General features: G+C 50.3%; 1 protein-coding gene across 4 annotated transcripts in view; it reads left to right on the forward strand.

Annotated features, from left to right (window-relative positions):
- The window catches only part of LOC132809054 (serine/threonine-protein kinase WNK3-like), an 81,862-nt gene that overhangs the window by 29,789 nt on the left and 36,621 nt on the right, over nucleotides 1-15,452 (forward strand). For all 4 annotated transcript variants that reach the window (XM_060822438.1, XM_060822440.1, XM_060822441.1 and 1 more), the window contains exons 3-7: nucleotides 4,045-4,217; nucleotides 9,271-9,491; nucleotides 10,794-10,951; nucleotides 13,601-13,689; nucleotides 15,216-15,435. In XM_060822438.1, the coding sequence (XP_060678421.1) occupies nucleotides 4,045-4,217; nucleotides 9,271-9,491; nucleotides 10,794-10,951; nucleotides 13,601-13,689; nucleotides 15,216-15,435 (861 nt within the window). The remainder of the gene's footprint in view (nucleotides 1-4,044; nucleotides 4,218-9,270; nucleotides 9,492-10,793; nucleotides 10,952-13,600; nucleotides 13,690-15,215; nucleotides 15,436-15,452) is intronic.

Below are 15,452 nucleotides of genomic sequence, written 5' to 3' on the forward strand. Positions count from 1 at the left end.
ACGAGTGAAAACGTAGAAAAATACAGCACAGGAATGGACCATTTGGCCCACAGTTGTTGTGCCGAACATGGTGCCAAATTAAGTTAATCCCTTCTTCCTGTCCTTGGCCCATACCCCTCCATTCCTTGCATATTCCTGTGCTTACCTGAAAGCCCCTCAAATGCCCCTATTGTTTCTACTATCAACACCACCTGGGTAGTGCCTTCAAGACTCCAACCACTCTGTGTTTAAAAAAAAAATCCTTGCCTCTCACATTTTCTTCAAACACTGAAATACATGCCCCTTAGTATTAGATGTTTCAATTCTGGGGAGGGTAAAAGGTTCTGATCAATACATCTCGTAATTTTATAAAGTCCTATCAAGCCTGCCCTGAGCTTCTAGTGCTCCAGGGAAAACAATTGGAGGGAGCTTTACTCTGTATCTAACCCCGTGCTGTCCCTTTTCTGGGAGTTGTAGTATGAGTAATCGACGTTGACTGCCCGAATCATGTTCCACCCTCACCTTGAAAGAATGTAATCTGCAGTTTCTGAACTGTCAGGGTTACTGTCAGAGTTGGGAAGCCAGTTGGGTTGGTTTCCTGGTTGTCCTACCTTTTTTTTTTAACCTAACCCAACGTTGTGTTCTCTGAGCTGCGCACTGAATTGGAAACCGATTTCTTGAACTCGTCTGATTCCTCGGCCAGGACACTACTCAGCCTCTTGCTGACCCTCACTGTCTGAAACCTCAAAATAGACTTCAGGGCATGGTGATGCTGTCGTTGTTCAGGTGTGGGAAACAGGCTGGGAGTTAGCGGCCACGTTGTTGAATGATCATTTCCAGGGGCAGATTAATTAGGAGCAGGAAGAGGCCATTCTACCCCTTGGTTCCTGCCCTATTGTTGAGTAAGATCACAGCTGATTTGATTCGTCGATGTGATGGTTCACATTAGAGTTTGAGAGTGTGTGACATTTGTCGATGGATGTAAATGTCTATAAATAAAAGTGTAATGATACTGTTCCCATTTGAGCTTTCTATCTTCTGAAGGTAGCTAACGGTCCCAGAGTAACCATCAAACCACTGGCCTGCCTGCTACTCAGGCAAGTTCATCCCCACTGTCCTGAAAAGGTCGCAAAGCAAAGCAATGTCATGTGTGAACTTACTGTGTGTAATTTGTTTTTCCTGACTGACAGTGAAGAATTGCAATTCAGAGAGCTACCCGTCAACTACCTTCCTGAGCTAGTGTTATACACTGGACCTGTCACCACCAGCACTGTAGTTGAGTGTGCGGTGCCTGAAAAGCACAGGCGGTCAGGCAGCATCTGAAGAGCACGAGAGTCGACGTTTCTGGCAAAAGCCCTTCATGTCCTGCTCCTTGGATGCTGCCTGACCGCCTGTGCTTTCCCAGCAGCACAGTCTCGTCTCCAATCTCCAGCATCTGCAGTCCTCTCTTTCGCCACCAGTACTGTACCCCAGTGTTATACAGGGACAGACCTGTCCCCACCAGTACTGTACCCCAGTGTTATACAGGGACAGACCTGTCCCCACCAGTACTGTACCCCAGTGTTATACAGGGACAGACCTGTCCCCACCAGTACTGAACCCCAGTGTTATACAATGACAGACCTGTCCTCACCAGTACTGAACCCCAGTGTTATACAGTGACAGACCTGTCTCCACAGTACTGTACCCCAGTGTTATACAGGGATAGACCTGTCCCCCACCAGTACTGTACCCCAGTGTTATACAGAGTCAGACCTGTCCCCACCAGTACTGTACCCCAGTGTTATAATGACAGACCTGTCCCCCACCAGTACTGTACCCCAGTGTTATACAGTGACAGACCTGTCCCTATGATGTCCTGTACCCCAGTGTTGTACAGGGACAGACCTGTCCCCACCAGTACTGTACCCCAGTGTTATACAGTGACAGACCTGTCCCCACCAGTACTGGACCCCAGTGTTATACAGGGACAGACCTGTCCCCACCAGTACTGTACCCCAGTGTTATAAAGTGACAGACCTGTCCCCACCAGTACTGTACCCCAGTGTTATACAGTGACAGACCTGTCTCCACAGTACTGTACCCCAGTGTTATACAGGGACAGACCTGTCCCCACCAGTATTGTACCCCAGTGTTATACAGGGACAGACCTGTCCCCACCAGTACTGCACCCCAGTGTTATACAGGGACAGACCTGTCCCCACCAGTACTGAACCCCAGTGTTATACAGGGACAGACCTGTCCCCACCAGTACTGAACCCCAGTGTTATACAGGGACAGACCTGTCCCTATGATGTCCTGTACCCCAGTGTTTTACAGGGACAGACCTGTCCCTATGATGTTCTGTACCTCTGTTATACCGCGACAGTCGTGTATCAACTCTTTGCTGATTGATATACACTGGGCCATTGTCTGTGAATGTCTTGATTTTAGAATTGCCATCTCCGGAAAGACGCCACCTTTCACTTTGGAACACCAAGCGGAGAAATCTGCTGAAGGTGAATGACCAGCGCTGTGCAATGTATCTTAAATTTTGACCCCTCAGTGTGCATTATTTTACCTGAGCTGAGTTCTGTGCTTCGTGCTGCAGTGGGGCATAAGCCTGGCCTCGTTCCTGGTGGTTTTAATTTTCCAGTCGCTCTCTCTCCCCCTCTCTTTCTCTCTCTCTCTCTCCCCACCATTGTTTGGAAATGCCACTCTGGCTCTGCTGTGATGCTTTTCCCTGTTAAATACTGTACAGCTGGCATGCATCTTCAACACCAGGAGCTGTGGGCGTTGCTGGCTGGGCACAGTGTTTGTCGCCCATCCCTAACTGCTCCTTCGATCCTGAGCCCCTGCATTCCTTGCAGGTGGTGCTTATCAGTGGGAAAGGGTGTGGAGGGAGAGATAAGGAGGCAAGTGATGGAGGGAAGGGATCACCTCGACTGCTGTGTGTGTGTGTGAAGTCCCTTTAACCCTTGGTCTCATCCATGGGTCTGTACATGTTGCCCCCATGTTTATTTACTCTCTTGAGCAGGGAGTTCAGTGTGATTGTCAGTAAAATGGTGCTTTTGTGTTCTGGCCTGGATCAGAATTACACCGCATGAGAGGCCACTTGGCCCAACGGTGGGGTGCTGCTGTCCCACACCAGCCAGTTCGTGGTGCTGCAGTTGCTCACCTGATTACAAGTTCAGAACGCAGCAAACACAAAATGGGGGCACTGTGCTTGTGAGTGACTGCTTTAGTGGAACCTGCCACTCTGAGCATCCTGTGTTCATCTCTTTTGAAATACTGCGTTCACTTCTGGCCTCTCTGTTATAGGAAAGATATTGTTAAACTTGAAAGGGCGCAGAAAAGATTCACAAGGATGTTAGAAGGTGTGAACTAAATAGGCCAAGGCTGTTTTCTCTGGAGCGTTAGAGGTTGAGGGGTGTCCTTACAGAGGTTTTTAAAATCATGAGGGGCATGGTTGGGTTGAATGGTCAAGGACTTGCCCACAGGGTAGGGGAATCCAAAACTAGAGGGCGTAGGTTTAAGGTGAGAGGGGAAAGATTTAAAAGGGACTCAAGGGGCAGCGTTTTCACCCAGAGGGTGGTGCATGTATGGAACAAGCTGCCAGAGAAAGTGCTGGAGGCTTGTGCAGTGACGACATTTAAAAGTCATCTGGATGGGGACATTCATAGGAAAGATGTTGAGGGATGTGGGCCAAATGTTGGAAAATAGGATGAGATTAATGTCGGATATCTGGTCAGCATGGACTGAAAGGCCGGTTTTCCAAACTGTACACCTTTTCCACCAAGTGAGTTCTCGGGCTCTTTATTTCTGTTAGCCTATAACCTGATTGAAAACATGGCACAATCCGTGTCTTGCGCGCGCTCACACACTAACTCAATCTAAATGGTAACCAGTAGTGACCAGAGGATGACCGCTCCAGCCACATGCAGCTACCACACCGGTTAGTGCATGAACCTTTCCTGAAGCTGCGGAATCTTGGTAACTTGTTAGGCCCTGGTTGCAACAGGATATACCCTGGCCGCTTCTCCATCCTTCACTTCCAAAGCAAAATCTCTCTCTCTGTCTCTGCAGGACAGGAAGCTTACCAAAGCCGAGCAGCAGCGATTCAAGGAGGAGGCGGAAATGCTGAAGGGTTTGCAGCATCCAAACATTGTGCGGTTTTACGACTCCTGGGAGTCGACACTGAAAGGGAAGAAATGCATTGTGCTGGTCACAGAGCTGATGACGTCAGGAACCCTGAAGACGTGAGTGAGCGCTTGGCGCTGGGCTTGGGACTCCCTGAAGCACTTCAGCTGGGAGCCTTCGCTGTTTTGGGCGCAGGTCTGCTGTCAGCCGCACCCTATTCCTATGTGTGCCTCTCTGCCCACCCCAAGTCGGAGGAAGCACTGGTAACGCGAGAAGGCTAGTGATCCAGGCTGACAATCTGGGCAAACAGGTTCAAACTGCATTCCCCTCCCACCACACAGACACACACAGACACACACAAACATACATACATACATACATACATACACACACACACACACACACACACACACACACTCCTGCTTTCACATGCCTCAGTAGCCTCAATACTTCTGTCACCACCTCCAGCCCAACGCCCCTCCCTATTTCTATCATCTCCTGCAATCTCAACAACTCTCCCTGCCTCTGGCACCTTCCGCAGTCTCTACATCCCTCCCTATTTCTTGTCATCTCCTCCCGTCACTACACTCCTTCCTATCTGGAGGATTTGAGCTACAGGGAGAGGCTGAACAGGCTGGGGCTGTTTTCCCTGGAGTGTCGAAGGCTGAGGGGTGACCTTATAGAGGTTTATAAAATCATGAGGGGCATGGACAGGGTAAATAGACAAAGTTATCTCCCTGCGGTGGGGGAGTCCAGAACTAGAGGGCGTAGGTTTTGGGTGAGAGGGGAAAGATATATAAGGGGCGACCTTTTCACACAGAAGGTGGTGCATGTCTGGAATGAGCTGCCAGAGGAAGTGGTGGAGGCTGGTACAATTGCAGCATTTAAAAGGCATCTGGATGGGTATATGAATAGGAAGGGTTTAGAAATGTGGGCCAGGTGCTGGCAAATGGGACTAGGTTAGTTGGGATATCTGGTCAGCATGAACAAGTTGGACCTAAGGATCTGTTTCCATGCTGTACATCTCCATGACCTCCGCCCCCTCCTACACTGTGCCTATCTCTGTCACCACCTCCAGCCCCCTAGGCCTCTTACCTATCTCTGTCTCCTCCCCGTGTTTGCGTGGATTTCTGCTGAGCACTCTAGTTTCTTCCCACAGTCCAACAATGTGCAGGTTAGGGTGGATTGGCCTTGCTGAGTTGGCCATAGTGTCCAGGGATGTGCAGATTTGATGGATTAGCGATTGGAAATGTAGGGTGACAGGTCTGGGTGGGATCTTCTTATAACAGACAATAGATGCGGGAGTAGGCCATTCTGCCCTTCGAGCCAGCACCACCATTCAATATGGTCATGGCTGATCTTCCACAACCAATGTCCTGTTCCTGCCTTATCCCCATAACCCTTAATTCCACTATCCTTAAGAGCTCTATCCATCTCTTTCTTGAAAGTAGCCAGAGACTTGGCCTCCACTGCCTTCTGGGGCAGAACATTCCACACAGCCACCACTCTCTGGGTGAAGAAGTTTCTCCTCATCTCTGTCCTAAATGGCCTACCCCTTATTTTTAAGCTGTGTCCTCTGGTTCGGCACTCACCCATCAGCGGAAACATGCTTCCTGCCTCCAGAGTGTCCAATCCTTTCATATTCTTATACGTCTCAATCAGATCCCCTCTCAGTCTTCTAAAGTCAAGGGTATACAAGCCCAGTCGCTCCAGTCTTTCAGTGTAAGGTAATCCCGCCATTCCAGGAATTGACCTCGTGAACCTACACTGCTCTCCCTCAATAGCCAGAATGTCTTGCTTCAAATTTGGAGACCAGAACTGCACACAGTACTCCAGGTGTGGTCTCAACAGGGACCTGTACAGCTGCAGAAGCACCTCTTTGCTTCTATACTCAATTCCTCCTGTTATGAAGGCCAGTATGTATTTGCGTTCTTCACTACCTGCTGTACCTGCATGCTTGCTTTCATTGGCTGATATACAAGAACACCCAGATCTCTCTGTACTGCCCCTTTACCTAACTTGACTCCATTGAGGTAGTAATCTGCCTTCCTGTTCTTGCCACCAAAGTGGATAACCAAACATTAACTGCATCTGCCATGCATCTGCCCACTCACCTAACCTGTCCAGGGCACCCTGTAATCTCCTAACATCCTCCTCACATTTCACCCTGCCACCCAGCTTAGTATCATTAGCAAATTCTTCAGAGGGTAGGTGTGGACTTGATGGGTCAAATGACCTGCTTCCACACTGTAAGGGATTCTATAATAATTGTCACTCCAGCGTCCCCGAGGTGAGCTCCTGAGTCCAGTTTTAACGAATTGCGTTTAAATCCTGCTGTGGTAGGAATTGAAGCCGTGTCGTCATCCCCCCCCACCCTCCCAAAAAAAAACCTGGGGTGCTGGGGCTCTCTGGAATATTAATCCAGTGACACTCTGACTGACTTGGTATAGAGCGGGAAAGGCAGAGCTGGCGATGTTTAATGAGTTCCAGTCGATAGAGAAACCTCCCTCCCTGTGAACTGACGGGTTCCCAGCTTTCACTTTCCACTTGACGTTCAGCTGCAGACTCTCATCACTTCCGTCTTCCACTCAGTTGCAAGTTTGTGAATCGCAGTTGCGAAATTTTACTGACATGAGTTTTATTGCAACAGATGTTCTTTTTTTCCCCTCTCGCAAAACAAACAAAAATTCCCTGTTATTGCAGCCCGTTATCTGACGGAATCTGCAACTCTCTTCCGGCCTTCGGAGATAAGGCTGTAGCTAACTGGCGCTGGGCCGGAATTGCAGGTCAACAGGCGAACAAGTATTTGAAAACTTGCAGAAAATATGTGCTAATCTCAGTGCAGCTATCTCTCAGGGGTGATGTGAGCGATTGACACTCACTTGTCAGATTTCAGGCTGCAAGCCTGCTATAGTTCCTTGATTTGACATCAAATTTTGCTTCAACCTGCTACTGGCCTGGGAAGCCTATTGTCTGTTTATTTTATTAATTAACAGAGGGGAAAGTGAGCAAGAGAGGTGTGGGAATGGGTAGGTACCTGTGGAGAATGGTGTTACAATCAGAGGGCCATTTGAATTTGGATGCTCTCACAACCCCTCAGGAGGGAGCTGTCTCTATCCGTGGTGTGTGTCTGTCAATGGCATGATGGCTCAGTGGTTAGCACTGCTGCCTCACAGTACCAGGGTCCCAGGTTTGACTCCAGCCTCCGGCGACTGTCTGACTGTCTTCCCAGTTCTGCGTGGGTTTCTTCCCACAGTCCAAAGTTGTGCAGATCAGGTGAGTTGGCCATGCTAAATTGCCCATTGTGTTAGGTGCATTAGTCAGAGGGAAATGAGTCTGGGTGGGTTACTCTTCGGAGGGTCGGTGTGGACTTGTTGGGCTGAAGGGCCTGTTTCCACACTGTAGGGGATCAAATCTAATCATGACTGTATAGCCCTGTTGGTGGTGTTTACACTCTTAGCCTGTACCTTCTTCCCTGTCACCACCCTGAAGTGATTGACCGTTGCACAGGGGCTGGCTATGTTTGTAATGTCTCACTCCTGAAGGAGACTGCTTAATTTCAGGAGTCTGTTCAGGGATTGCGTCCATGAAGGGTGCCATGTAGAAGTCGCCAAATGCGGCCTGTGGTTCGCCCAGTCTCCCCGTTCACTTCTGTTGCTTTTCTCCTCATGGCCCTGCTCGGTTCTGGCTATTCGATTTATTTCTGTGCCCCCACCCTACCCTCCTTGAAAGTTGCTGTCTAATCAGCTTCCACCATCCTTTCAGACAGCACGTTCCAGATGATGACGACTGCTCATGTCCAAAGTAAAGGCAGTCACCTCTTTTACTGATTTGCAGAGCTCAGAGTCACACAGCAGGGGAGCAGATCCTTCGGTTCAACTCGTCCATGCCGACCAGATATCCTAAATTAACCTCGTCCCATTTGCCAGCATTTGGCCCATATTCCTCTAAACCTCTATTCATATCCCCATCCAGGTGTCTTTTAAATGCTGTAGTTGTACCAACCTCCTCCACATCCTCTGGCAGCTCGTTACATACACACACGCACACACCCACCCCGCTCTGCGTGAAAAAGTTGCCCCTTAGGTCCCGTTCCCCTGTCACCATAAACCAATGCCCTCTAATTTTGGGCTTCCCTACGCTGGGGAAAAGACCTTGACTATTCACCCGTATCAATCCCCCTCATGATTATATGAACTTGTGTAAAGTCACCCCTCAGCTTCTGGCTTGTAACAATAAGGGGCAACTTTATTGAAAAATAAACTATTCTTCGGGTAGATGGTGAGATGTTCCTACCCCCTGGTGTGAGGGTCTACATGGAACCTAAGTAACGGTTGTCCAATTAAAACGGAGACCAGGAGGAGTTTGTTTGATCAGAATTTGGTGAATCAGTGCAGTTGTTTACTGCATGGGGCCAGATAGGCTGGGTGTTTCTCCGATGGTATCGGCCCTTCCATCACTGCCATCAGGTTGCATTTCTGGAACTCCTTCCCTGACCGTGCTGAGCGTCCCTACCCAGCATTGAGTGCTACAGTCTGCAAGAACATGCCGAAATTGGAGCTGGGGTTGGTCACTTAGCCCCTCGAAACTTGCCTGCAGTTAAACACGATCATGCCTCATCTTACCCTGGACTCCTATTTCATGTCAGCTCCCTGTAGCCCTCAAATCTATCCAGCTCCTCTTTAAGTGTTCTCATTGATCTCGCCTTTACAGTTCTCTGGGCCAGAGAATTCCACATGTTCCTTTGCCTCTGGGAGAAGAACTCTCCCTTCTCTGCCCCCCTCTATAATCTAGTTACGTGACATGTTATAAATACACGTGGGGGAAAATCAACTGGAGAATCTGGGAAAGGTCTAGGGATTACGGCTTTTTGCATGATTTAGAGTTATTGCCATAGAGATGTACAGCATGGAAACAGACCTTTCAGTCCAGCCAGTCCATGCCGACCAGATATCCCAACCCAATCTTGTCCCTTCAACCAACTAGTGCAGGCGATGGACCGAATAACTGCCACCTACGCCGGATGGCACCACCATTCCAACCTGTTAATCCCGACGCACGCTCGGTTTTGCTTATGCGCAGGGAAAGGCGTGTCCGCAGAGGAGTGGGTGGGCTGGTCCAGCCGTATGCCTTCTGACTGCCATGAGCTGTCTCGTTTGTCTCCTCCTCCAGTTACTTGAAGCGGTTCAAGGTGATGAAGCCGAAGGTGTTGCGGAGCTGGTGCCGACAGATCCTGAAGGGCTTGCACTTCCTCCACACCCGCACACCGCCCATTGTCCACCGGGATCTGAAGTGCGACAATATCTTCATCACTGGACCCACCGGATCCGTCAAGATTGGCGATCTGGGCCTTGCTACCTTAATGCGCACATCCTTCGCCAAAAGTGTGATCGGTAATTGTTGCTTGCTGTCTTCTCCCTCCTCCACTCCTCCTCCCGATTGCAATTGGTACTGTTTTGGACGTAGTTGGGTGTGTGCTCGAACGTGATAGTTACCAACATGCCAGGGTAAAGAGCCATCTCTGCAACAGGAAACATGGCAGCCCAGTATGAAAGTGGAGTCGCAGGTAGATGGTGGTGAAAGCAGCCTTTGGTACACTTGCCTTTACTGGGCATAGGTGTTGGAAGGCCATGTTGTGGCTGGACAGGTTATTAAGGTTAGGCCACTCTCTTGTTCAGTTCAGGTCTCCCTGCTACAGGAAGGAGGTTGTGAAACTTGAAAGGATGCAGAAAGGATTTGCATGGATCTTGTAGGGTTTGAGCTATATGGAGAGGCTGAGTAGATTGGCGCTATTTTCCCTGGAGGGTCAGAGGCTGAGGGGTGATTTTATAGAGGTTTAGAATCATGAGGGGCATGGATAGGATAAATAGACAGTCATTTTCCTGGGGTGGGGGAGTCCAGAACTAGAGGGAATAGGTTTAGGGTGAGAGGGGAAAGATATAAAAGGGACTGAAGGGGCAACTTTTTCCCCCAGAGGGTGGTACATGTATGGAATGAGCTGCCAGAGGATGTGGTGAAGGCTGCTACAATTACTGGATTTAAAAGGCATCTGATGGGACACGAATAGCAAGGGTTTGGAGGGAGATGGAACTGGATTAATTTAGGATGTCGAGTCGGCATGGGTGAGTTGGATGAAGGGTCTGTTTCCATACGTACAACTCTGTCTTTATGTGCTCCGCTTGCCAGGATCGGCCATCTGCTTTGAGAGGTGCTGCCCGAGGGATGAATTCTATTGGGGGAGGAAGAGCACCACCTCTTCAAACGAGTGTCATAGGTTTTATTTCTGACCCTCCTGAGGGGACAGACTGGGGCAGGAAAACAGAAATTGCTGGAGAAACTCTGCAGCACTGGCGGCGTGTGTAGAGAGTTGACGTTTCGGGGTCCAGCGGCCCTCCTTCACGCTGGGCGTCTGTTGACCGTCTTGGCCTGAGAGAGGGCTGCTTCCAGCTGTTGCTGTATGAGACGTGTCGGCCCGCTTTCCTGCACTCGGGCCTCCTTACTGACCACACTGTCCTCTGCCAGCCTGGCCTCAGTTGTTGGCCCTTGCCTCTGCTGCTCCCAATCTGGGAGTCCCCGGTCTTTAGCGGCTCCCTTGCTTTGTCGGGATGAAGGGACATGTTGCAGGAGGTGAGTGAGGGCAGTGGGCCTTTAGTTTCCTTTGCAGCTGACCTGCCATTGGTTCCTTCCCCCCGCAGGCACTCCAGAGTTCATGGCCCCGGAGATGTACGAGGAGCACTACGATGAGTCCGTCGACGTTTACGCCTTTGGAATGTGCATGCTGGAAATGGCTACCTCCGAATACCCTTACTCAGAGTGTCAGAACCCTGCCCAGATCTATCGCAAAGTCACCAGCGTGAGTGTGCTCCCTCTGTCTCTGTGTCTCTGGATACCACCCACCCACTCCCCTCCCAGAAGATCCTACCCCTCTGTGGGCCAGTGGCTCATTGGGATGGGAGGATCCATTGTTATAGATCAGACCAGACCCCCTCAGAATATTTGAAGAAGGGAGCCTGGATCCTAACGTTTTGGTGGATGGGAAGTGCTGTGTTCCAGATGTGATACGACTGGTCAAACTACATGACGTGAAGCAAAACACAATTTCCTTAACCGCTATAGTCAAAATATACCCACAAGAAAGAGGAATCGAGTATAACTGAACTCTAGTGGAAAACATAACCGAATGCTAGATACAGCATGGGCGGCACGGTGGCTCAGTGGTTAGCACTGCTGCCTCACAGCACGAGGGACCCGGGTTTAATTCCAGCCTCTGGCAACTGTCTGTGTCAAGTTTGTACATTCTCTTCCCCCGTATCTGCGTGGGTTTGCTCCGGTTTCCTCCCACAGTCCAAAGATGTGCAGGCCAGGTGAATTGGCCATTCTATAATTGCCCGTGGCGATAGGTGCATTCGCAAGGTTTGTGAAGGTCTGTAGCTCAGGTTGAGAGGTGCATTCGTCAGAGGGAAGTGGGTCAGGGCGGGTCACTCTTCGGAGGGTCGCTGTGGGCTGAAGGGCCTGTTTCCACGCTGTAGGGAATCTAATCAGTGCCTTTTACTCATTAACTGTTCCAGTATAGTAACATCCCTTATACACACCACTTGGCAAGTTCAGACACGGGATCTTACGTGCAGTTCTCCAGTCCCAGAGGAAACAAAAGTCGAGAAAATTCCGAGAGAATGGCAGCTAGGAGACGTTCACTGGCTCTTCCAACTCTTTTGAGATCCCAAACGCTTCTTATGCTACTGAATAACCCAAAACCCAGAAATTCTGATCTGAGAAAGCTGGCCACACCCATCCAGGCTGCTGTTTAAACCAAGCTGTCTACTCTAGTGGGTCTGGTAAACTGCTTAGCACCTCTGCCTTTTACACCCTCTCTTCAAAACACAAGCCCAGGACCAAATAACTTGTTAAAGTCACAGCCTCATCCTCCCGGGAGGGAGGAGGGAAAACTCTGCGACGCTATTGTCTTCACCACATGGTTTGAAAATAATGGGGAGGTGGGGGGGAATCTCACAGTTAAATCCAGTGTTGTCATTCAGCTCAAGAGGACTAGAATATATTAGTGGGCGGCACAGTGGTTAGCCCTGCTGCCTCACAGCGCCTGAGACCCGGGTTCAATTCCAGCCTCAGGCGACTGACTGTGTGGAGTTTGCACATTCTCCCCGTGTCTGCGTGGGTTTCCTCCGGGTGCTCCGGTTTCCTCCCACAGTCCAAAGATGTGCGGGTCAGGTGAATTGGCCATGCTAAATTGCCCGTAGTGTTAGGTAAGGGGTAAATGTAGGGGAATGGGTGGGTTGCGTTTCGGCGGGTCGGTGTGGGCTTGTTGGGCCGAAGGGCCTGTTTCCACACTGTAAGTAATCTCATCTAATAAAAGCAGGGATGTCCTTCTGAGGTTTTATTACACTCTGATGAGACCACATTTGGAGTATTGTGAGCAATTTTGGGCCCCAGACTTCAGGAAGGTTGGACTGGCTCTGGAGCAGGTCCAGAGGAGGGTCACGAGAATGATCCCAGGAATGAAAGGCTTTACGTACGAATCACGTTTGAGGACTCTGGGTCTATACTCGATGGAGTTTAGAAGGATGAGGGGGGAGATCTAATTGTAACTTGCAGAATAGTGCATGTCCTGGACAGAGTGGATGTTGGGAAGATGTTTCCATTGGGAGGAGAGACCAGGACCCGAGGGCACAGCCTGAGAGTCAAGGGAAGACCCTTTAGAATGGAGATAAGGAGCAGCTTCTTCAGCCAGAGAGTGGGGCATCTTTTTAATTCATTGCCACAGAAGACTGTGGAGGCCAGGTCATTGAGTATATTTAACACAGAGATTGGTTCTTGGTTGTCAAGGGGTCAAAGGTTATGTGGAGAAAGCAGGAGAATGGGGTTGAAAAGCTCATCAGCCATGATTGAACAGCAGAGCAGACTAAATGGGCCAAATGGCCTAACTTCTGCTCCTGTGTCTAAAGGTCGAGACGAGAGGGAGATTTTCCCACTGAGGGTATCTAGACTGGAGTTGTCTTCCCCCAGAGAGCAATGGCAGAGGGGGGTGGGGTGGCTGGGTCATTGAATATATTCAGGAGCGAGGTAGGGTCTTGACCCATCTGGCACAGGAGTGGAGTCGAGACTGAGCGTGTCGCTTCTCTGCCCCTTAATCCTGAGTGTTCTTTGCTTTCATGTAACCCCATTCCCCAGGTGGGAATCAAAGGGCCGAATGGCCAACTCCTGCTCTGAACTCACCTGTTCCCCCTGGAGGTAAGAGTTTGGGAGACAGGCTGCTGCTTCAGGGGATGGCATCTTTGACTTCAGCTGACATTGACTGCCCCGTTGATGGATCACCACCGGTGCACTCGAGGGACCAGTGGGATCCTCGATGTGCCCTCGGCCGGTGGTTCAGGCTGTTGGAGTGTCTTGTCCTTTCCTCTGAATGTTGAGGTGGGGGTGAAGACCTTGCTGAATGCTGATGTGCCCCTTTTGTTCACCTGGTTTGTTGTGTCCCGTCCTTCCCCAGGGCATTAAGCCAGCGAGCTTCAACAAAGTCAGCGACCCAGAAATCAAAGAAATTATTGAAGGATGTATCCGGCAGAACAAGACGGAAAGGTGGGTGTGCATTGTATCCCTTTGGGTAGTTCGCCCACACAGCTCCTTCTCCACCCTGCCAACCTTCTCTTTTTGTACATTCTCATACTCACCCTCATATTCCTCCTCTCCTCACATTCCCTTTCTCTCTCTCTCTCCCTCTCCCTCTTCCTCTTCACCTTCCCTTTCTCTCTCTTTCTTTCTTTCTCTCTCTTTCTTTCTTTCTTTCTTTCTTTCTTTCTTTCTTTCTTTCTTTCTTTCTTTCTTTCTTTCTTTCTTTCTTTCTTTCTTTCTTTCTTTCTTTCTTTCTTTCTTTCTTTCTTTCTTTCTCTCTCTCTCTTTTTCTCTCTCTCTCTCTTTTTCTCTCTCTCTCTCTCTCTCTCTCTCTCGTCCCCCCTTCCCGTTTCCTCTCTCTCTCCCCTCTTCCCCTTCCCCGCCTTCCCTTTCTCTGTCTCTCTCTCTCTCCCCCACCTTCCCTCTCCCCTCTCTCTCTCCCTTCACTTTCTCTCTCTTCTCCACCTTCCCGTTCTCTCTCTCTCTCTCTCACCCTCTCACCCCCCCACCTTTCCTTTTTCTCTCTTTCCCTCTCCACCTTCATATTCGCCTTCTCTCTTCCCACCTCCCTTTCTGTCTCCCTCCCCACCTTCCCCTCAACCCCTCTCCACCCCTCACCTTCCCTTTTCCACTCTTTACCCCACCTTCACCCCCTCTCTCCCCACCTTCTTCTTCCTCTCTCCCCTAACTGTCCCTTTGTCCCTCTACCCCACCTTTCCTTTCCCTCTCACTGCCTACCTTTCCCTTTCCCCCTCTCTTTGATCCCCATCTTTCCTTCCCCTTTCACTGTCCCTCCCAAACCCCACCTCCAATTTGCGAACGAGATGATGGGATTGGATGACCAGAAACCGCCAGTGTTTCTGTCTCTCCATGAGAAAGGAAACACGGTGAACTACATTGGGAGCAGTGCGGTAGCTCAATGGTTAGCGGTACTGCCTCTCAACGCCACAGGCCTGGGTTCAGTTCCACCCTTGTGGAGTTTGCATGTTCTCCTTGTGTCTGGGTGGGTTCCTCCGGGCGCTCTGAATTCCTCGCACAGTCCAAAGATGTACAGGTGAGGGTGGATTGGCCATGGGAAATGCAGGGTTACTGGGATAGGGTGGGGGGTGGGGGTGAACTCTTTGGGCCGAATGGCCTGCTTCCACACTGTTGGGGTTCTACGATACACGAGTATGATGAAGGTTTATCACACCGCAGTTCTGTCCTCCCTCCGACTGCTGGCACTGTTCCCCCACCTTGGAAGAGGCATTTCCCTGCTGCACATGTCGATGTGGGTAATAAGAACGAGAAAAACGCTGAGGGAGATTAATTTAGAAACCGAGCCCTCACGTTTGCAGTTGAGCCGTGTTCGCCCAAGGACTGAGAATTATCTCGAACTTCACTTATCCCGTGAGAGGGTAGACGAGAGGTGGCAGGCTGGAGTTGGAGCCCTGGGTCGGGCAGGATGGAGGCAGCTCAACGGGCTGATGTGCCTGTGTTCTCCCTTCCCACAGGTTGGCCATCAAGGACCTGCTGAGCTACGCCTTCTTTGCCGAGGATACCGGCCTACGGATTGAGCTGGCCAAGGAAGACAGCGGGCAGGACAGCTCGCTGGCACTGCGGATCTGGGTGGAGGACCCCAAGAAGCTGAAGGGCAAGCACAAGGATAACGAAGCCATTGAGTTCAGCTTCGACCTGGAACGGGACACCCCCGAGGAGGTGGCACAGGAAATGGCGAGTGTTTGATTGAA

This window comes from Hemiscyllium ocellatum, unplaced genomic scaffold, assembly GCF_020745735.1.
Source record: "Hemiscyllium ocellatum isolate sHemOce1 unplaced genomic scaffold, sHemOce1.pat.X.cur. R, whole genome shotgun sequence".
In the NCBI taxonomy this organism is placed as follows: domain Eukaryota; kingdom Metazoa; phylum Chordata; class Chondrichthyes; order Orectolobiformes; family Hemiscylliidae; genus Hemiscyllium; species Hemiscyllium ocellatum.